General features: G+C 37.2%; 3 protein-coding genes across 6 annotated transcripts; 1 reads left to right on the top strand and 2 right to left on the bottom strand.

The window, feature by feature from the left end:
• Positions 1-5148: 5148 nt before the first annotated feature.
• LOC101889063 (probable peroxisomal acyl-coenzyme A oxidase 1) lies at positions 5149-13731 on the bottom strand. 3 transcript variants are annotated; one of them, XM_005182171.4, is made up of 9 exons: positions 13589-13731; positions 13318-13501; positions 10320-10485; positions 9965-10257; positions 9503-9908; positions 8950-9444; positions 5833-5938; positions 5596-5751; positions 5149-5532 (listed from the first exon to the last, which is right to left on the bottom strand). In XM_005182171.4, the coding sequence occupies exons 1-9, from the start codon at positions 13619-13621 to the stop codon at positions 5272-5274; spliced, it is 2100 nt and encodes a 699-aa protein (XP_005182228.2). In that variant the 5' UTR covers positions 13622-13731; the 3' UTR covers positions 5149-5271. The 3 variants fall into 3 exon arrangements, with proteins under 3 accessions (XP_005182228.2, XP_011291949.1, XP_058981818.1); XM_011293647.3 differs by having other exon boundaries at positions 13629-13721; XM_059125835.1 differs by having other exon boundaries at positions 13585-13692.
• A 2681-nt stretch (positions 13732-16412) lies between these two features.
• On the top strand, positions 16413-18555 carry LOC101896224 (zinc carboxypeptidase). 2 transcript variants are annotated; one of them, XM_005182123.4, is made up of 3 exons: positions 16413-16560; positions 16941-17344; positions 17404-18555. In XM_005182123.4, exons 2-3 carry the CDS (start codon positions 16976-16978, stop codon positions 18394-18396), a joined length of 1362 nt encoding a protein of 453 aa, XP_005182180.1. In that variant the 5' UTR covers positions 16413-16560; positions 16941-16975; the 3' UTR covers positions 18397-18555. The 2 variants fall into 2 exon arrangements, with proteins under 2 accessions (XP_005182180.1, XP_058981819.1); XM_059125836.1 differs by lacking the exon at positions 16413-16560 and adding an exon at positions 16671-16856.
• Positions 18418-20822, bottom strand: LOC101896639 (methyltransferase-like protein 25B). The gene is made up of 5 exons (XM_005182125.4): positions 20386-20822; positions 20124-20327; positions 19252-20060; positions 18799-18989; positions 18418-18735 (listed from the first exon to the last, which is right to left on the bottom strand). Exons 1-5 carry the CDS (start codon positions 20473-20475, stop codon positions 18653-18655), a joined length of 1377 nt encoding a protein of 458 aa, XP_005182182.1. The 5' UTR covers positions 20476-20822; the 3' UTR covers positions 18418-18652.
• Positions 20823-20915: the final 93 nt, after the last annotated feature.

Genomic DNA, 20915 nt, shown 5'->3' with positions numbered 1-20915 from the left:
TTGGTAACAAATCAAAATTTCGATTTTATTAATTTATTTAAGTTCAGTCACCTTCAGACTTTAAATAAATTAATTCTTCAAGAATCATTCTTTCAAAGTTCGCGATTATAGCATTGTAATCGTTGAAAATTCTTCCTAAAAAAGTAAAAGTAACAAATAAAAAAGCCAAAGCCCTCCACCATTTGGAACGAATTTGGAAATTCTCAAAAAAAAAAAAAACATTCGACAAAAATTCTGTAAAAATCTTAAAATTACCGAATATTTTCCTTATATTGGGGTCTATACGAAGACGTGGACCTGAATAGGAGACTTTTGTCACAAGCCATTACAATATTGAATATATGGGGCTTTTATGTGGGCTCTACGATATCTTGAACCTATACAGATATTTATCTTCCAGGGAGAAAGTGCTTGAAAAGAACTTCTAATATGGATTTTTAAGCAATTCCATTGAGAAATTTAGCTAAAATCATCAAAAAACTGAATATCGGCGGGGGGTTGGAGGGAGGGTACAGTTATATGAGAACTCCTTGTGTGGATTTTCAGACAATTCCGTTGGAAAATATGGCTAAAATCATCAAAATACCGGATATCGGGGGGTACCGTTGTATGGGGGCTATACGATATCGTGGACCTATATAATCAATTCTCTTCCAGAGGGTAAAATACTCGAACAGAACTCCTTCTGTGGATTTTCAGACAATTCCGTTGGAAAATGTGGGCAAAATCATCAAAATATCGAATATCGGGGGGTACCGTTCTATGGGGGGCTATACGATATCGTGGACCTATATTAACAATTCTCTTCCAGAGGATAAAGTACTCAGAAAGAATTCCTTGTGTGGATTTTCAGACAATTCCGTTGGAAAATGTGGCTAAAATAATCAAAATACCGAATATCGGGGGGTACCGTGGTATGGGGGCTATACGATATCGTAGACCTTTATAAACAATTCTCTTCCAGAGGGTAAGGTGCTCAAAAAGAACTCCTTGTGTGGATTTTCAGACAATTCCATTGGAAAATGTGGCCAAAATCATCAAAATTCCGAATATCGGTTGGTACCGTTGTATGGGGGCTATACGATATATGGACCGATAAATCCCATCTTCGAACTTGACCTACCTGCAGATCAAAGACTGATCTGTGCAAAATTTTAGCTTCCTATCTTTATTCGTTTTGACTCTAGCGTGATTACAACAGACGGATAGACGGACGGACGGACGGACAGGGCTAAATCGTCTTAGAATTATACGCCGATCAAGAATATATACTTTGTTATGTCTAAAATTATTATTTCGATGAGTTACAAACGGAATGACGAACTTAATATACCCTCCATACTATGTATGGTGGAGGGTATGAAAACGCTCCTAAGTTCGGCCGGGCTGGACTATTGGACGGAACTTGAAAAATTTAACCAAAACAAGTTAAAAAGCAGTAAGTTCGGCCGGGCCAAACTTTGAATACCACCACCACCATTTGGAACGAATTTAGAAATTAAAAAGAAAATAAAATCCTTAAAAAAAATCTGTTAAATTTTAAAAATACCGAATATTGCCGTTATATTGGGGTCTATACGACGTGGACCTACATAGGCATTGTTTGCCATTAGCCATTACCATATTCAAATTCGAAACTTGAAATAAACAGGTGAATAATGTAGCTTATATCATTAAAATATCGTATATAGGGAGGTACTATTATATCGGAGCTGTGCGAAGATTTGGACCAGCATAGACAATTTTCTGCCACTGGCTATAGCATCCATTACTAACGTCAAATACGATATCTCAAACAATTTCGGTGGGTATTGTACCTAAACTCGTCAAAATACCGAATATAGGCAGGTACTGATATATGGTGTCTATACGAAGACCTGGACCTGCATAGACATTTTTCTGTCACAGACTGTAGTTCCCATTACGAACTCTAAATACGTAATTAGAAACAATTCCGGTAAATAATGGCGCTAAAATCATCAAAATACCGAATTTTGGGAGGTACCGTTATATGGGGGCTATACGAAGACGTGGACCTGTACAGACAATTTTCTGTCATAGGCTGTAGTATCCATTACGAATCTCAAATACCAAATTTGAAACAATTCCGATGAATAATGTCGCTAAAATCATTAAAATACCGAATATCGGAAGGTACTGTTATATGGGGGCTATATGAAACCGTGGACCTACTTGGCCCATTTACGAACTTAACCTGCCTACTGGAAAAATAAACATGTGTGCAAAATTTTAACCTTCTCTCTCAATTCGTTCGAAAGATAGCGTGATTACAACCGACAGACGGACAGACAGACAGCCAGCCAGATAAACGGACATGGCTAAATCGCTGATCAAGAATATATATACTTTGTTGGGTCTGACATGAGTATTTCGAGGAGTTACAAACGGAATGACAAAGTTAATATACCCTCCATAGTATGGTGGAGGGTATAAAAATTGCATAGACAAATAAAGTGAAAACCGTTAAATGGGGGCGATACGAAGACGAGCACCTGCATACGCAATTTTACGTCGTAGATTGAACTACCCATTAGGAACCTCAATTACGAACTTTAAAACAATTCCCTTAAATAATGTCGCTAATATCATGAAAATACCGAAAAAAAGGGATTCGAACGGCCAAACGCTACCCGAATGTGGCTCTGCGGTATTCTGGCCCATTCCCGGCGAAGCGCTTGCTTGAGGTGATCGACACTTTGGTATTTTTTAGTGTCAACCTTGTATTCCAAAATACTCCAGACACAATAGCCCAACGGATTGGTATCCGGAGATTTTGGTGACCATTGCGCGCTGCAAATGAAGCGATGAACCTTATTTTGTAACCATTCTTGCGTGGCGCGTTCAGAGTGTTATGGTGCTGAGTCCTGTTGGAATGTCCAAGGTCTGCGGCCAAAATGTTTACATGCCCAAAGCTCCCTCCAGAATATGTTCGCGATAATATTCGGCATTTTTTCTTATGTCACGGTCGATTAATACGAGCGGAGAGCGACCATTGGCTGCTATGGCGGCCCCCACAATCGCAATGGCCGGCGCTTGAGTTCTGACAAAAAAAACCACCACTCTCGGCCAAGCGAATCAACTATTTAGCTCTTTTGAGTCTATTTTCTTTCTGTTGCGGTGTAAGTTCTTGCATTTTTTGGAATTTCAATGAATTTACCTCGAGCTCATTTTTCAATATTTGCTGAATAGAAAATTGCGACAGGTTCAGCTCACGAGCCATTTTTCGATCAAGTCGCTTCTTTACTTTTCGAACCATTTCTGCTGATGTTTCTGTTTTCTCCCGTCCACTTCCTTGACGTCGGGCTGCGCTACCAGTCACCAATCACGGCAACGAGCGATGGTACGAGACAAAAAAGATTTATTCACATTTAAATGCTGCAGTGCTCTCACGATAGCCACTTGTCGTTTTCCAGTCAAATATAAAGAAATCACACAATCACGCTTGGAATAATTTTAACAGCTGTCGGACAAGCGGCTTAGAAATGACACCAGTCTGAAGTTGGTTGCAGTTTTTTTCACTTCACCATGTATGGTACAATTAAGTACTTTTCGGGCACTTGAAGTAGGCATTTCCAATCCATCACTTTTTCATAAACCTGCTATCAACAAGGACCCTGAAATTCCAGCTTCATCCGTTCACACTAAACCAAAATGTCCCAAATTTAGTACCATTTTGTAGAATTCACACAAATTTCCATATCTCAAACATAGATACCAACAGTTGCCTAAATGTCAAACTTCAGAAATTAATCTCTATCCCTTTACCCGTTATTAAATAAAAAATAGTACCATTCAGTACTTTTCGTACAGTTATGGTACGCATTTCCAAAAACACCCCCATATGTCCAGGCTACACATGAATAACTAACCTAAAACCAAAATTTTGATTTCAAGCACTATATGTTCACTTAAACCAAATTGCACCAATTTTAGTACTATTTAGTACTTTCCGTGCACTTGTAGTAGACATTTCCAAAACCACCTATTTTTCATGAACCTACCATCAACAGGGACCATTAATACAAAATTTCAAAATTCCAGCTTCGTCCATTCACCCTAACCTAACCGTTTCAATTTTAGTACCACTTAGTACAGTTCGCAGACTTGGTACAAATTTCCAAAACCACCTTGTTGTATCAAACTAAGGCTGGAAATACATAAAGCGCATATTTGGCTGGCTTAAGTCATCGGCTGGCTTCTTCGTAGATGAACAAAGGAGTTTTAGGTTGACCTAGTTCGATTTTGGCCCTAGGCTCCTTTGTTCATTTCCGAAGAAGCCAGCCGATGACTTAAGCCAGCCAAATTAGCGCTTTATGTATTCCCAGCTTAACTTTCCAACTATGACTCTCATACCGAATTTTAAGTTTTTCGCTCTATCCGTTTACATAATACCAAATGGTACCATTTTAGACATTTCGTACTATTTTAGAACTATTGGTAACCTTAAAGCACGAATAGTACCATATTAGAAACGAAGTACTATTTTCGAAATATTTGCAAGCTTTATATTCGAATATCCAAAGACTATTAGGTACATTCAGTACTTTTCGTACATTTTAGTACGAATTTCCAATAACCCCAGCCTTGTCAGACGCCCACGCACCAAGACTGGCCCGCGTGCCAAATTTTAAGATTCCAGCTTCATTCGTTGACCCTAACTCAAATTGTTCCAAATTAAGTACCATTTAGTACAGTTCGTACACATTTCCAAAATCACTCTCATATATATCGAACTTACTTTCCAACCTTGAGTCTCATAACAAAGTTCAAGTTATTTTTCTCGATTCGTTCACATAATACCAAATGGTACCATTTTAAAAAATTCAGTACCATTTTAGAACTATTTGTAACCTTAATGTTCGAATGATACTATTTAAGAAAGGAACTACTATTTTCGAACTATTTGTGAGCTCAAAATTCGAATTTCCAAAGATTTTTCGTACCTCTCTAGACTTTTCGTATCTTTTTAGTACTTTTCGTACCCTTTTAGTACGAATTTCCAAAAACCCAACCTTATCACACGGCTATGCACCAAGACTGACCCTCGTGGAAATTCTCAAGATTCTTGCTTTAGCCATTTTTCTACTGGCCGTTGATACTCTCTCAATAAGTTACTACTCTTTTGTATTTAGGCAGGATCTACTGAGTAATATTTTATTACACTAATACACAAAATAATTTATAACAATAACAAAATTAAGCAATTTCAAAATAGATCAAAAATTCCACAATAAATTTACAAAAAATGCATTACATCTTCGATTTCATAAATGGCTTCAAATGCGTATGGAAGACTCTCGGCACCGGCTCCTTGTTCAGGGAACAATTTTTGGCCTCCTCAAAGATGCGCTCATAAACATTGCCATCGAAACAGCCCAAAGTCGATAAAAGATTACGATCGGGAAAATCAAAACCATCACAGATGGCCACAGCATTGGGGCGCATTGACTTCAGCGACTTCTCCAAACTTGCCTGCAAGGAGTTCACATCTTCATCGGTAATTTTGACAATCTGAAAAATTGATTTCATTATTGAATTTGAATATTGAAAAAGAATTTTATTCACTGTTCTTACTCGGAATATATTATTCATGTTGTCCAGAGCCGCCTTAACCAAATACAACTCCAAAATATTTTCCAAAACTTTATTGAGGGCCGGTGACCGGGTTTTGGCATTGATGCCGGTCACTTCTTGCAAGAAATTGGCGGCAATGAAGGAACGACCATACAACTGAAAGTTTTGAGATTTTATTCAAATAAATAAACAAATTTTTAATATTATTTAAAAAAAATGTAAAATCAAGAGCCTTACCTCCGCAGCCTGGGTCAATTCAATACCCGTATTATTGGCAGCTTCACCTTGGGTTTGTCCAGCTTCCATGCGGGCCGCTATGTTCTTCAAAGCCTGATGAGTTTTACTATATGGGATATTAAAAAATTAAATAGTTTTCTGTTGACTCTCTGAGTTATCGCCGTGGCCTTTTTGAAAATTTCTGCCAAGAACTTTCTAAATTATCAATGTGTATTTTTTTACCCTACACCACAAAATGGTAAGGGTATTATGTCTTTATGCATTTGTTTGTAACAGGAAGAAGGGAGCGAGATAGATTCATAGTTACTTTTGAGGATCTTCATAGAATCACCTTCTGAGTTGATTTATGCATGTCAGTCCATGTATTCTTATGGAAAAAATGCAGATCGCATTTATTATCCAATTGAGATGACATTTTTCAAACAATATTTGTTTGGCCCAAGGACGAACCCTATTGAAATTGTCGATAATCGGATCAGATTTAGATATAGCTTCCGTATATCTTGAACCGATTTCGGGTTAATTGTGCACCAAATGGCTAATATAAGTCTAAATGACCTGCATTTTGGTACATCGCACCGAAATCAGTCTAGAACCAAGTTACTCAAATTTGAAATTTGAAAATTGGTACTGATATAGCTATAACTCCCATAAACATGTTTAATCCGATTAGAGGTTTAAAGTCCCTCACATGCCTAATATGCACTCCAGAAGAATGATATTTGGTACCGGACATCAGATTCTGCTGGAAAATAAGTTTTATTGAGATCGGTTCAGATTAGGATATTGCTCCCACATACATCTTTATCTGATATCATTATGAAATTTGGCAATTACGACTGAATTCATCCTATAAACTAGTACCTCAAATTTTGTGTAAATCGGTTCAGATATAGCTATAGTTCCCATATATAAGTTTAATCCGATTTGGGGTTTTAAGTCCCTCACAAGCGTAATATGCATTCCACAACAATGATCTTTGGTATCAGATATCAGATACTGCTTTGAAATAAGTGTATCAAATTTTATCAAGATCGGTTCAGATTTGGATATAGGTCCCATATATATATCTTTAACCGATTTTGGGTTAATTGTGCACCAAATGGCCAATATCAGCGCAAAAGTTCTGAATTTTGGTACATACATCCGACCGAATTTAGTCTAGAAGTAAGTACATCGAATTTGGAGAAAATAGGTTCTAATATAGCTATAGCTCCAATATACATATATATTTAATCTGATTTGCGGTTTAAAGTCACTCACATGCGTAATATGCATTCGACAACAATGATTTTTGGTACCATATATCTTATAGAGAGCTCGAAAATACATTTAACGAGATCTGCAAGCTTTATTGGGCAAATATTGAGTGAATTTCGGGACGTACGTTGCCATTTTGTGAAACTCGGCTCCAATATATATATTTTTTTAATATAACCCTTTTCGAAGTGGTATCATACATTCTATAACAATGTAATTTGGTATAAAATATTAAAATGTCTCCGTCAAATTTAGTGAAAATCGATTCAGAATTGGATATTCCTCCCATATATTAGTTCCCTCTGAAACCAAACCATAACTGCTCTAAAGCCAAATGTTGGTAGGTGGTACTTCAAATACATTCTTTTGTTATGGGAGCTCTACTTAATAAGCATAGTCGACTTTTGACTTTTCCTTACTGGTTACCCTTTGGAAAGAATATTCTTCAAGGACTCCTTTATCTAAAAATGGAATCATTTTTTGAAATATTTTTTTGGAACACTATCAACGTGTTTTTGTTTTTAATATTTCTTCAAGGATCCTCTGATCAAAAGGCTTGAATTTATAAAGGATTTACTTTTTTAAGGAACCTTTGATCTACGGTCGTGGGTTTTTAAAGACTAAATTTTATTGCAAACGTGGATTTTTAACGGATTAATAAACGTGGATTTTTAACGGATATTTTTCAAAGACCCTTTGATTAATAAACGAGGATTTTTAAACAATATTTTCAAAGACTCTTTCAAATAAAAATGGGAATTTTTTAATGAATAATTTTTATGGACTCATTTATCTAAAAATTAAATTTTTCTATAACTGGATTTTTTTGAAAAATATTTTTCAAGGACATTGCCATACGATAGATGGTTTTTTTAAAGAAAATTTATCTACGGGTTTATTAGATTTTTAAGGATTTTTCATGGTCCATCTAAGCTATAAACTTTGTTTTTTTTTTTCTTTTTTTTTGAATTTCTTCAAGGATCATCCGAGTGTTCAAGGTGTGTTCTGAGAAATATTTTTTTGAAGGACTATCGTGAGACTGTCAAATTAAACCCCTGAGAACTTTAGTGTCTTTTGCGCTCTCAAGTTAGCTAAAAGAACACAGCAAGAAAATGGATGGAACAAAAATTTTAAATCGAAATTTATTGGGCGCCACTTTTTTTAATGATTTAAGAAAAAACACGTAGAGCATTATTGAAGCCATAGAATACTTAGTCGTTTTTATTAAGGATTATGGTTTTCATTTTCGATATCCTTCGTGGGACTCGGAGCTATATTGAGGAGTGAATTAGTGAAGTTTTATAGCGAATTTTCTAGAAAGACCTTGAGAAACATTTGTTTGAAGGACTATCGAAGCTATTTTGTATGGAAACTTTCCTAACGATAATCACATATTATTCAAATACTATCGGATCCAGTTTTCGATGGACATTTTTCGAAGATATGCTGAGGAAAATCTTTCACGGGACTACTGGGGCTATAATAGTATATCTTTATAGAAAATTTTCTTGAAAGATCTTATTAGATCTTTGAGAACATTTTTTTAAGGACGATCGAAGCTATTTTCTGTGGACATTTTTCCAAGGATAAACGAATATTTTTCAAAGGGCAATCGGATACATTTTTGATGGATATTTTTCGAAGCTATGCCGAAGAATATCTTTCAATGCACCACTGGAGCTATTATAGGGGATCTTTAGGGGGATATTTCTTGAAAGTCCGTAGTTAACCTTCAAGAACCATTTTTTGAAGAACTATCGAAGCTATTTTCTATGGACATTTCCCCAAGGAAAATCGAAGCTAGAAATGTGGAATGTTTGTACGCCAAGCTATAACTTTGCCAAAGGAACCACTTACTTTGCCGTTGCACACTCTAAAGCCTCAACAATATTCTCCCAGGAACCACTCCATTGATCCATCTTAATTTTCGCCAAATATGATGCTGTTGGAGCCAACGGTTTCCCCGCCATTACTTGCTGAGCAGATTTCATCAAGAAGCGTCCAACTTGTAGCAGCAGCACGGTATTCTCTCCCTCATATGTGCAGCCAGCCGTTGCGGTGGAATACAAATTACTTAGATTCGAGGAGGCCAAATAACCATGACCACCACATGCCAAACGCAGGCGTTCAATACCCGCTGCCGAGTCCGAGGTGCACATTACTTTCATGGCACATGACAGGGCATGAATTTCCCCCAAACCATCATATTTCCCCTTCTTTATGTCCCTCTCCGTTTGGTGGTAGAGTTGACGTAGTTTCAAAGCAGCCAAACGATCGGCAATACAGGTGGCAATTTCGGGGAAAAGTTTCATTTGCTGGGTCACATAGTCCATGATTTTCACCTCAGGTTGTCTGAAAAAAATACATTCAATTTATTTTCTTTAATTGTAATAATTAAAAATGTTCTAACTTGGGATTAATGGAGCCCTGCCTTCTCACCGCCGAATATCTGGTCGCTATGGTGGCAGCAATGGCCAACATTGTTGTATTGTTGGCCGATATCCAACAACGTCCAAATACCATTGAAAAGTAGCCCAAAGCAGCTGCCGGACTTTGTATGAACGTTCCATCGGCCTCTACTTGGGCATGGCGCATCAGCATATTCGTGCGTGGTATCCTTACATTTTTCATACCCAAATAGCCATTGTTAACACCATAGAATCCCAGTTTTTTACCAACATCTCCAATATCAATGCCCGGCAGGGGCATGTGGGTCTCCTCGTCACGTATGGGTACCATAAACATGGCCACACCTTTGGGTTTATTGTCGATATACAAATTTGCCATGACCAGGCTATAATTGGCCGAATGACCCACTGGAAACGGAATTAAATACCATTCAATTCTTGAAAATATATTCGTCCCTACTCACATCCTCCAGGCCAAAATTTGTACGCCGTAATTGTGGGAGTATTCAAAACAAATTCATCGGTTTTACTATCAAAATCTGCCCTGGTCTGCAGGCCCCTCAAAAATGTTCCATGACCCAACTCCGTTTGGGCAAATGCCGCACATATCTCCAAATTCTCAGCCCGCTTGCCAAACTTTTCAAATTGTTCATCCGTGCCCTGATTACGAATGGCATCGACCAGCATGGAAAAATGTACAGTAAAGGGGTTGCCACCAGGCATGGCACCCCACAGCTCGGGACCACTAAAGAGACCTCTGAAAGGGAACAACAATTTCATTAATTATTTAAAGAGATAAAAATCCACCTCAACGCTTACGGCCAAATGTCTTTTCCTCCCGGATTTAATTCCTTTTGTAATTTACGCAATTTCCCCGCCAATGCGAGGGCATCTTCCATTGCGGCAGCATAGATTTCATCGTGAGAGAGGCTTTGTATGCTGGCCACAGTTTTGTTTTCATCAATATCGGCAAATACCGAGGATTCTGAAATGGTAAGATATGACAACAGTTTTAAACAGTTTTACATTGATATCACTCGGGCGCCACTTTTTTGTTGATAATTAAAATAAACTCAGAAAGCATTTATTGATACAAAGTTACAAAATAAATAAGAAAAAAAACACTATGTTCGTCCGGGTCGAACTTTTAATACCCTCCATCTGTGGGTAAAAAAAACATTTTTATATAAAAGTATCTGAATTCAAACGTGTTCCACTTTAAACTATAATGTTGTTAAACTTTTCAAAAAAAAAAAAACAAAGTGGGTGAGGCGGTTGAATTGCGCCATTCCAAAACGGAAACCTCCATAGACAACTTTATATTTCAAGGATTATCATCTACCAAATCTTCTTAAATACAAAATTTGAAACAGTTTTATGGGTAAATGTGACTAGGATTATCAAAATACCGAATATCGGTGGGTATCGTTATATGTGGGCTTTAGGAAAACGTGGATCTAAATATTCAATGTTCTGCCACCGGAGCTAGAAACCATTATGAATTACAAATACCAATTTTAAGACAAATCCCTGGAAATGTGGTAAAAATCATCAAAATATCGAATATATGGGGGCTATGACAAAACGTGGACCCATGTATACTAAGTTCCGCCACCGAAACTAGAACACATTACGAACTACAAATACCAATTTTTAGTCAAAACTCTGGAAATATGTGGCGAAAATCATCAAAATACCCAATATACCAAATTTTGAAGCTCTACATATGTACAGGGTGAGATAAAAAAACTGCAACAATGAAATCATCACACGCGGCCCAAGTGTTGCTGTGCGGTATTTTGGCGAAGTGCTTGCTTGAGGTGATCGACACTTTGGTATTTTTTAGTGCCAACATTGCTTTCAAAAATACTCCAGACACAATAGTCCAACGGATTGGTATCCGGAGATTTTGTTGGCCATTATGTGCTGGAAATTAAGCGAAAAACCTCATTTTGTAACCTTTCTTGGATGGCGCGTGCTGAATGCGATGGTGCTTAGTCCTGTTGGAATGTCCAAGGACTGCGGCCAAAATGTTTGCGTGCCCAAGGCTTTAATATACCCTCCAGAACATTTTCGCATTTAATCTGATAACCATCGGCTGTTATGGCAGTCCACACCATCACCATGGCCAACCGAAGATGCACATTTTCAGCTGACCTCTTTGGCATGTAAACGCAATCATTTTGTTTGTTTACACACTTCTGGACAACGAATGTTTTCTCACCGGAGAAAACCAAATTCGGTAGTTCACCACTTTCGGCCAAGCGAAGCAACTCTTTGGCTCTTTTGAGTTTATTTTCCTTCCGTTGCGGTGTAAGTTCTTGCACTTTTTTTAAAATTTCAATGGCTTTAGTCCGAGCTCATTTTTCAATATTTGGCGAATGGGATATTGCGATATGTTCAGCTCACGAGCCATTTTGCGACCACTGCGACACGGGGTTCGTTCAAGTCGCTTCTTTACTTTTCGAACCATTTCTGCTGATGTTGCTATTTTCTTCCGTCCACTTCCTTGACGTCGGGCTACGCTACCAGTCATCAATCACGGTAACGAGCGATGGTACGAGACACAAAAGATTTATTCACATTTAAATGCTGGAAAATTCTCACCAAAATGATTTCTTACGCTTGTAAACAATACAATGAGCTGTCGCTGAAATAATTTTAACACCTATCGGACGAGAGGCTGGGAAATGGCAGCAGTTTGAAGTTGGTTGCAGTTTTTTCATCTCACAGTTATATCGGACCGATCATTCCAACAAGTATCCAGTAGCCGAATCCGAAATTTACAGATAACTTTTGGGCAGACAATTGTATATTATTTAATAGGGCGCCGTTCCGATGGACTTTAAAAAAGTCATTCTTTGAGGACATTTAAAAAAACATTCAGTGTGAACAAACAATTTTGCTCTAAGAAATGTATTACCCTCTGGCTTTAAAGTATTCCATGATCTTCTTCAACTCTCTTCAGGTGATGTATTAGTTACATTACTTCATCTGTTGAAATTTATCTAACCTTATTGGCAACAAAATACAACTGCTTTAAATATTTATCAATTGGGCGCCACATCATCAAATCCATCAAAATTCTTCATAATGATCCAGTAGAGTAGAATTTAGAATTTACATATAGCTTCTGAACATGCTACTTTATATTATGTAATTGCAATGTTAATTAGGCGCCTCTTTCGTAAGAAATATGTATTAACCTTTCGTATCTCATGACCTTGTCCAGTTACCACATTTCTGATCCAAACTTAACCAAAAAAATACATCTGCTTTAAAAATTTATTAATTGGGCGCCAATTATATTTCTCGATATGTCTGCCCACTTAAAATCTGAAGGAAACTTCGATAAGGATGTCAAATATAAAATTGACAGTTTCAAATAATTCTCCAGAATCTTCCGGTTTTGCTTAGCCATTGAATTTACTTACATTTTGAGGGGAATAAAGGTGAGAATACATAAAAGACTTTTTTGACTGGCTTAAATCATCGGCTGGCTTCATCGTAGAGGAACAAAGGATTTTAGGTTGACTTAGTTCGACTTGGCCCTACGCTTCTGTGTTTTTTTCCGAAGAAGCCAGCCGATGACTTAAGCCAGTCAAAAAAGTCTTTTATGCATTCTCACCTTAACCCATAATATCTCTCAAATTCATTTGTAAAACAGATTTTTAACATTGTAATAATTTTCGTGAATAGAGCTCTGTTTCAAGTCGACTTTGATTTGAATTCGAATTGTATTTCTTTAAAAGAGATCAAAGTACAAACAGTTCATTTCTCAGCTATAAATTGCATACTCTTCTTCTCATTAACTCACCCACATATCTCTTTCGTTTCAAATTCTCTTCACCACCATGCCACCAGAGAGCAAAATCCTCAACATTAAAAGTTGCCGCATTTCGTTCTTCTTGGATATCGGGGTTGACAGTCTTGGGAATAATACTGCTGCCTCTGTCACTTGTTGCCATTTCTCGCCTATGAATTAACGACGCGTTACGTCTCTACAATCAATCGAACAGAATGCCAAATGAAGTGCAAACAATTAAATCTAAAATCCAACTAAATTAAATTTTTGACCAAATACCCACTGCCAATTGAAAAACTAATCTAGTTAAACGCATTTTTTACCAGACAGAATGGAGAACTAAAACAAGTACCGAGAACTTATGAGTGGCGTATCTACCATGCAAAGCTATAGACCACAACTGAAGCGTATTTTTCAATTGTTTATGTTGCTCTTGGGAATCCATTCGCTCTTACAGCAAGAGCGTCGTAATGACCAAAAGCTTTTTTCTACTTCTCCCATTCTATTTTGACTATCTCAACTATATGTCTCGTAAATGTACGATAACCAATCTTTGATGTGTCTAAAGACTAGCTATAGTGGTTCGAATTGGACAAAAATAATTGGATAATTACAAAAGGAATCTGTATGAAAAATCTATTAACAAATAAATGTAGAAAGAACAGGGTTGGACAAATAACTGAAACAAAGTCAAACTCCATAATTTTCATTTTTTTTTTAATTTTATTGAATGAAACAGCATCAAATTTTAGAATAAGTTTAGATTTGTTCGAATTGGTCACCTTTGGCACGAATTATGGCCTTCAAACGGCCAATGAAATCGTCACACGCTGCCCGAATGTTGCTCTGCGATATTTTGGCCCATTCCCGGCGAAGCGCTTGCTTGAGGTGATCGACACTTTGGTATTTTTTTCGTGCCTTCCCAAAATACTCCAGACGCAATAGTCCAACGGATTTGTATCCCGAGATTTTGGAGGCCATTGTGCGCTGGAAATGAAGCGAGGAACCTCATTTTGTAGCCATTCTTGGGTGGCGCGTTATGAGTCCTGTTGGAATGTCCAAGGTGCGCGGCCAAAATGTTTGCGTGCCCAGGGCTTTAGCACACCCTCCAGATTATTTTCGCGGTAATATTCGTCATTTATTCTGATTATTTATTTTATTCCACGGTCGATTAATACGTGCAGAGAGCGACCATCGGCTGTTATGGCGGCCCACACCATCACCAGGATGCACATTTTCAGCTGACCTCTTTGGCAAGTAAACACGATCATTTTGTTTGTTTACAAACTGCTGGAAAACGAATGTTTTCTCATCGGAGAAAACCAAATTCGTCAGTTCACCACTTCATGGCCAAGCGAAGGAACTCATTAGCTCTTTTGAGTCTATTTTCTTTCTGTTGCTGTGTAAAGGTGGAAATGCATAAAGCGCTAATTTGGCTGGCTTAAGCCGTCGGCTGGCTTCTTCGTAGAGGAACAAATGAGTTTAAGGTTGGCTTAGTTCTATTTTGACCCTAGGCTCATTTGTTCATTTCCGAAGAAACCAGCTGATGACTTAAACCAGTCAGTTAAGCGCTTTATGTATTCCCACCTTCAGTTCTTGCAATTTTTTGAATTTCAATGGCTTTACCCCGAGATCATTTTTCAATATTTGCCGAATGTCCATTTTTCGGACACTGCGACACGGGTTTCGATGAAGTTGCTTCTTTACTTTTTTAACCATTTCTGTTGATATTTTCTTCCGTCCACTTCCTTGACGTCGGGCTACGCTACCAGTATCACGGTAACGAGCGATGGTACGAGACCCAAAAGATTTATTCATTTTGAAATGCTGCAGTGCTCTAACGATAGTCACTTGTGGGTTTCCAGCCAAATACAAAAAAATCACGCTTGAATTCCATCACGAATAACTTTCTTTCTGGAAAATTCTCACCAAAGTGATTTTGTACGCCTGTAGACAATATAATGAGCAGTCACTGGCATGGTAGAAGAATATAGGTAGACGCGTCGACACAGCTGCTGGGACAATGAACTGTCAAACCAATTTTGGAATTGAAAATGTTGAATGAAAAATTATTTAAATTTGTAAAAAACGCAAATTATAATAGCCTCCGAATGACGTACTTATATTTGAAAAAAATTTTAATTTTTTTGACATATCAATGCTCCCGAGCGTTGATGCATCTACCTGTATTCTTCTGCCATGCGAGCTATGTTACGAGAAACAAAAGATTCACATTATGCTAGGAACACAATTGGAGCGGACGACGAATTTCGCCCTACGCGGCGACAAAATGAGCCGCGAAAATTCGTCGTATGGAACACAATACCGACGAAATTATAAAACAGCTGATGAAGTTGTTTACTTTTTGCTCATTTGTTGACCACAATGAATTATACAAGAACACATAATTCTTTACGTTCTCTATTATAATTTCACTTATGTCCATCTTCTCTATTATAAATTCACTGATATCCATCTTCACTCAGGCGCATGTACACAAATAAATAAACAAATTAATTATGTTTTTTTATACGAGTAACAGATAGTAGAGTGACCATAACAAATTTTAAAGTAAAAAGTAACTTTATTTACTAAAACACATAAAATTCGTACAAGTATGGCCACCTTGTACTGTTTTGTTCGTATGAAATAGAAATAAAGCTAATTGAGTTCGCGGCGACCGACGAAATTTTCGCCGGTGCCGTGATTGTGTGCACTTCCATATACACATATGTGTTTTATTTTTGACGACGAACATACGCCGCGAAAAAATTCGTCGTTCGCTCCAATTGTGTTCCTAGCATTAAAATGCTGGAGTGCTCTAAAAAATATTTTTTTTCTGGAAAATTATCACCAAAATGCTTTGGACGCTTCTAAACTTGAATAATTTTAAAAGCTGTCGGACGAGTGGCTTAGAAATGACAGCAGTCTGAAGTTGGTAGCAGTTTTTCCATCTCACCCTATATATGTATGAATGTATTTAACATTTTTTAATGGTTTTATGCAGATTCGTCATCTTTTTGTCTTTTCATTAACGCATTCTATTACACCAGCTGTAGTGTAAATATTGCCTTATATGCCACAGAGCATTATTAAGTTGCACCGCTGCAAACATCTATCAGCTGATAACATGTTATCCTTTTTTTGCATTTCCTTAAATTTTGGCAATTCTACTTGTCATCTCTTCTCTCGCTAAGCAGCTGTTTACGTCCTCCAAAGTAATTTGTTGTTCGTCACATGTTCAAGGAGTTCAAGGTAATTACAAAGTTCTTAAAAACATATTCCCTAACACCCAGCGTTACTTTAAAAATCTACCAAAAATATATTCTGCCGGGGTAAAGAAATAGAAAGAGAGCTCATTGTTTAGAAGCTAAAACAAAACACGACAAATATGATTTGAAAGCTTTTTTCACATTTGGAAATGTTTATTGTTTTTGTGAATCGCCGGTCAGAGTCAAGAGATAAGAACAAAAACAACTGATTATCTGACTTTTGGAGCATTTAGTACTTTTCATTGGACCCCACTCTTAGAGGTTTTCTAATTGTCACCGGTAAAGAAACAAAGTGACACCAACACATTTACAACACACACAGCTGGATAAAAAATTCTCTGTTTATTTTGTTTTCTTTTGCAGTAAGAGAAAACCACAACACATATTGGAGAATAAAGATGAGAGGCGACAACGAAAAACAATGGAATATATTTAGACTTTTAACTCGAACCATATTCATTCTTCTATTAGCCATGTCTGAACTAAAGTCGTCTGCTGAGGGTGCTGCCTACTGCACCAAAGATGATCGCTGTGTGGAGCCATTTAAGAATTTGGCTCGCTATGACCATTATCGTATCTATAATGTGGAGCTGGCCACGGAGGAACATGTGGAATTGTTTAAAAAACTCGAGGAGCAAAGTGATAGCTTGACATTTATCGGCCATGCCCGTGAGGTGGGGCAAAAGCTGTCGATACTTGTGGCTGCCCATAAGGTTGCTGATTTGGCAGATTTGCTGGAACACTATCAAGTCAAACATCGTATTTTGGTAAGTAGAGCATTTAGTTCTTTACATACATACAAAATATATAATAACATTTATTTTAGACCTACAACTTCCAAGAGAAAATCGATAAGAACTATGCTGCCGTCTTGCCTGCTGGCACGGATCTTTCCAAATTTGATTGGTATCACTACTTCCATTTGGAAACAATTTATGAGTGGTTGGAATCGTTGGCCAAGAAATATCCTAATCTCGTTACTGTTCTCGATATAGGCTCCAGTACACAAGGTGTGTCCATTAAAGGTGTTAAAATCTCCCATAATCCTGCCAACAAAGGCATTTTCATTGAATCTGGTATCCATGCCAGAGAATGGATTGCTCCGGCCGCCGCCACATATTTGATTAATCAATTGCTCACCTCCAATGAAGATTCCATCAAGAATTTGGTTAAAAACTACAATTGGTTTATATTCCCCAGCATTAATCCCGATGGCTATAAATACACTTTCGAACATGATCGCATGTGGCGCAAAAATCGCCAACTTTTTGGCACTGCCCGTGGTGTTGATCTCAATCGTAACTATCCCGATCATTGGAATTCCACCGGCAGCAGCAGCGATCCAACACGTTATGATTTCGCTGGCCCATCTGCTGGCTCGGAAATTGAAACTCAGCGAATTATAAAATTCATTGAAGATAATGTCCAAAAGGAACAAATAAAAGCTTACTTGGCTTTGCATTCCTATTCGCAGATGATTATGTTCCCCTATGGTTATACCAAGGATCGTGTGGAGAATTATGATGATCTAAAGGAATTGGGACAACAGGCCACCGATGCAATTAAATCATTGACTGGACGTGATTATGTGAGTGGCAGTATCATTGAAACAATTTATCCCTCCAGTGGTGGTAGCATGGATTGGGCTTATGCTGAGCATAAAATACCCATTGCCTATACCTTTGAACTGCGTGGACCACCCGATAGCCAAGATATGTTTATACTGCCGGCTGAAGAGATTTTGCCAACATCTCAAGAAGCCTTTGCTGCAATTAAAACCATTATTGAGGGAGCCACTGCCAAGGGTTATTTTAAATAAAGTATGCCATTTGAAATCGTATATTTTTTTGATTTTTTTTTTACTGATATCTTAGTTGTGTGTAATCTCATTATTTTTTATAAACATATACATATATTGTTATTATATTCTTCACAAACATTGTAAAAACGAATAAAAGATAACTGCAAAGATATATAATTGTTATGCAATTTTATAGTTCCAACAAAGGTAGACAACAACACAGTCAAAACAAATTTTGCTTTTCTTTCTAATAACATTTAAATGCTGTTTGTTGTCATCTGCTTTTCAAAGCGGTTGTAATGTGATTCCTTGGCGAAAGTCTTGGATCAAATATGGCATTTATTTGTACATGGCAACCTAAAATAAACAAGAAAAATTAGAAAAGTTCCAAGGAAATGATTGATTATTGAAATGTCATACCATTTTCCATTAAAAACAACATTCGATCATAGAGTATAACACTTTCTATCAGAGGGGCAAAGAACAAACGCAACGTATAAAATATCACAATATTTTTCCAGTGAAAAAGATCGTTTTGAGTGGTGCAAGTATTCAGGTCGCACAGTGGTATGGTGGAACAAGGTAGACCCTTAACAGCTTTATAAAAGTAACTTGAAAGAGAAGAAGAAATTACATTAAAATATCAATGGGGAGGAGATATTCTTAAGGTATTCTATGGATATATAAAGGTAGATGAACTTCAAAAGGTCTAACATGAATAAATCTTTTAATGGTCTTGGAAGACCTTCAAAAAATATCTTTTGAAATTCAAAAGGTATTTTGTTCATGATACAATTCAATAGTTTCTATAGATGAATAATCATGTAAATTTGCATACTAATATCAATAATAAATCAATAGATTTATCCTTACTCTGAAAAACTCATGTCAGGTAAATGTTTGACACTGCTCAGCCGGGTGTGTCTTAATTCCGGATAATGTTTGACAATAATTCTCTCGGTTGCCGCTCTAAATGAATGGACTTTCAGGTACTCATAATCCTTTAAAGACAATCTTTCATGATACAATTCAATGGCATGGCAGGATATCTCTCTGGCCTCATAACTTAACGTGGATCTTGTGTTATTACTTCGCAAATAATTACTCAATGGGTAACCACAATCTGCCGCCCGACATTCCGCAGTTGACAACTTCATATAACAACAGCCAACAAAATTTAAAAATTTCGCCTGTTTACATTTTAAAAACATACGCATTAGTATTGCACCCAAATCCCCGCAAGGATGTAAGCCTATGATGCCAAAAGTATAATCTTTATTTTCTATTCGCATACTCCTTTCAATTGTTTCGAGGAACTCTTCAGGGTTCATATCTGCGGTTAGGCATAGATCGACATGTTCAGGTTTTTGACTTGGTATATCAGGAACATATTTCTTCTTTAATTTTTCCATATTTTCATCCATTTCATAGGCTTGTTTATTTAATTTGCTTTGCATTTCCAGGCAGCATACTTTTATGTTATATGCATAGCCTAGATTTCTTGCCAAATGTCCCAAACCGGCTCCGAAATCAACCACAAAGTCCACGGGATTTTCTTGGCATATTTGTTTGCAGAGCGAGGCCATCGATTCCAGTTCATGACGTTTCTTGGGTTTTACACCCTTGTTGAAGACGTGCTTTAGCTTGGCGTGATCCAAGAGAGGACTACTTGGAAGTGATTCCTGTTAGGATGTAAATATTATTAATGGTATCAAATTTGTTGATGATTACTCCAAGGACCTTACCCTACATTTCTGTTTTCGATCTATACAAAGTCCCTTAAATGCCTCCTTTAAGGCCAGTATACTTAGTGGCCAAACTTTAGTTGTTCCAGTCTGTTGATTGCTATCAGAACTTAGAAGGTAACACAACTGTTCGGGTGGTAGTTCCTCAAAGTATAAACGCCAAGCTGGTGGTAGCTTCCCCCAGTGATCGTTAACATAGAAATCCTAAAAGAAATGATGATTACTTCAGCCGAAAAAGTGTACAGATCTGGACTAAACTTACCAAAACATAGGAGTTAATCAACCAATCATATTTTCTAATAATTTGTAGACATTTATTTAATTTAGCTTGTAATGTGGCTTGTGTTTCCATTGTTTACATTCCCTTATTTCACAAATTGGACAAAACCACAACATAATTTTGACAGGAAGCGGGCATAGACTCAGTCTGAATTTCTGTTCTACTCCCTTATTGTACCATGGAAAATATAAGCAACAGCATGCGTCTGTTTGTTGAACGAGTTGACGCCGTTATTTAAAATGACTCGGCATCACTTTTCGTAAGCAGCTGTTGTGCAATGTTTACAATTTGTTCTTTGTTTTTCTTCTTGCTGTTTGAATTGAACAAGTGTATTTACTGAATGGCTTTGCGCGTAAGGAGCTAGTTCATTTCCTTATTCATAAATTATGATAAATAGAAATAGATGATTTCGAAATTTATTTCCATGAAACCGCTGAAGCCTCCCACCCCTAAATATTTAAATACAGCGATCTTGACAGATTTTCCCATGGCTTTGTAAATAAATTCATTAA

The sequence above is a fragment of the Musca domestica genome, unplaced genomic scaffold (genome assembly GCF_030504385.1).
Source record: "Musca domestica strain aabys unplaced genomic scaffold, Musca_domestica.polishedcontigs.V.1.1 35, whole genome shotgun sequence".
NCBI classification, from domain to species: domain Eukaryota; kingdom Metazoa; phylum Arthropoda; class Insecta; order Diptera; family Muscidae; genus Musca; species Musca domestica.
The sequence above is the reverse complement of the archived record's forward strand: the minus strand, read 5'-3'. Positions and strand labels throughout refer to the sequence as shown.

Bases quoted from the DNA above. Each gene is read 5' to 3' on its own strand.
- LOC101896639 (XM_005182125.4), bottom strand. From the start codon at position 20,475: ATGGAAACACAAGCCACATTACAAGCTAAATTAAATAAATGTCTACAA. The intron at 20,061-20,123 runs GTAAGGTCCTTG...ACATCCTAACAG, and splicing joins ATCGAAAACAGAAATGTAGG to GAATCACTTCCAAGTAGTCC. The intron at 18,736-18,798 runs GTATGACATTTC...TGTTTATTTTAG, and splicing joins GTTGTTTTTAATGGAAAATG to GTTGCCATGTACAAATAAAT.
- LOC101889063 (XM_005182171.4), bottom strand. From the start codon at position 13,621: ATGCGTTTAACTAGATTAGTTTTTCAATTGGCA. The intron at 9,445-9,502 runs GTTAGAACATTT...TATTTTTTTCAG, and splicing joins CAGGGCTCCATTAATCCCAA to ACAACCTGAGGTGAAAATCA. The intron at 5,752-5,832 runs GTAAGGCTCTTG...CAAAACTTTCAG, and splicing joins AATTGACCCAGGCTGCGGAG to TTGTATGGTCGTTCCTTCAT.
- LOC101896224 (XM_005182123.4), top strand. From the start codon at position 16,976: ATGAGAGGCGACAACGAAAAACAATGGAATATATTTAGACTTTTAACT. The intron at 17,345-17,403 runs GTAAGTAGAGCA...CATTTATTTTAG, and splicing joins AAGTCAAACATCGTATTTTG to ACCTACAACTTCCAAGAGAA.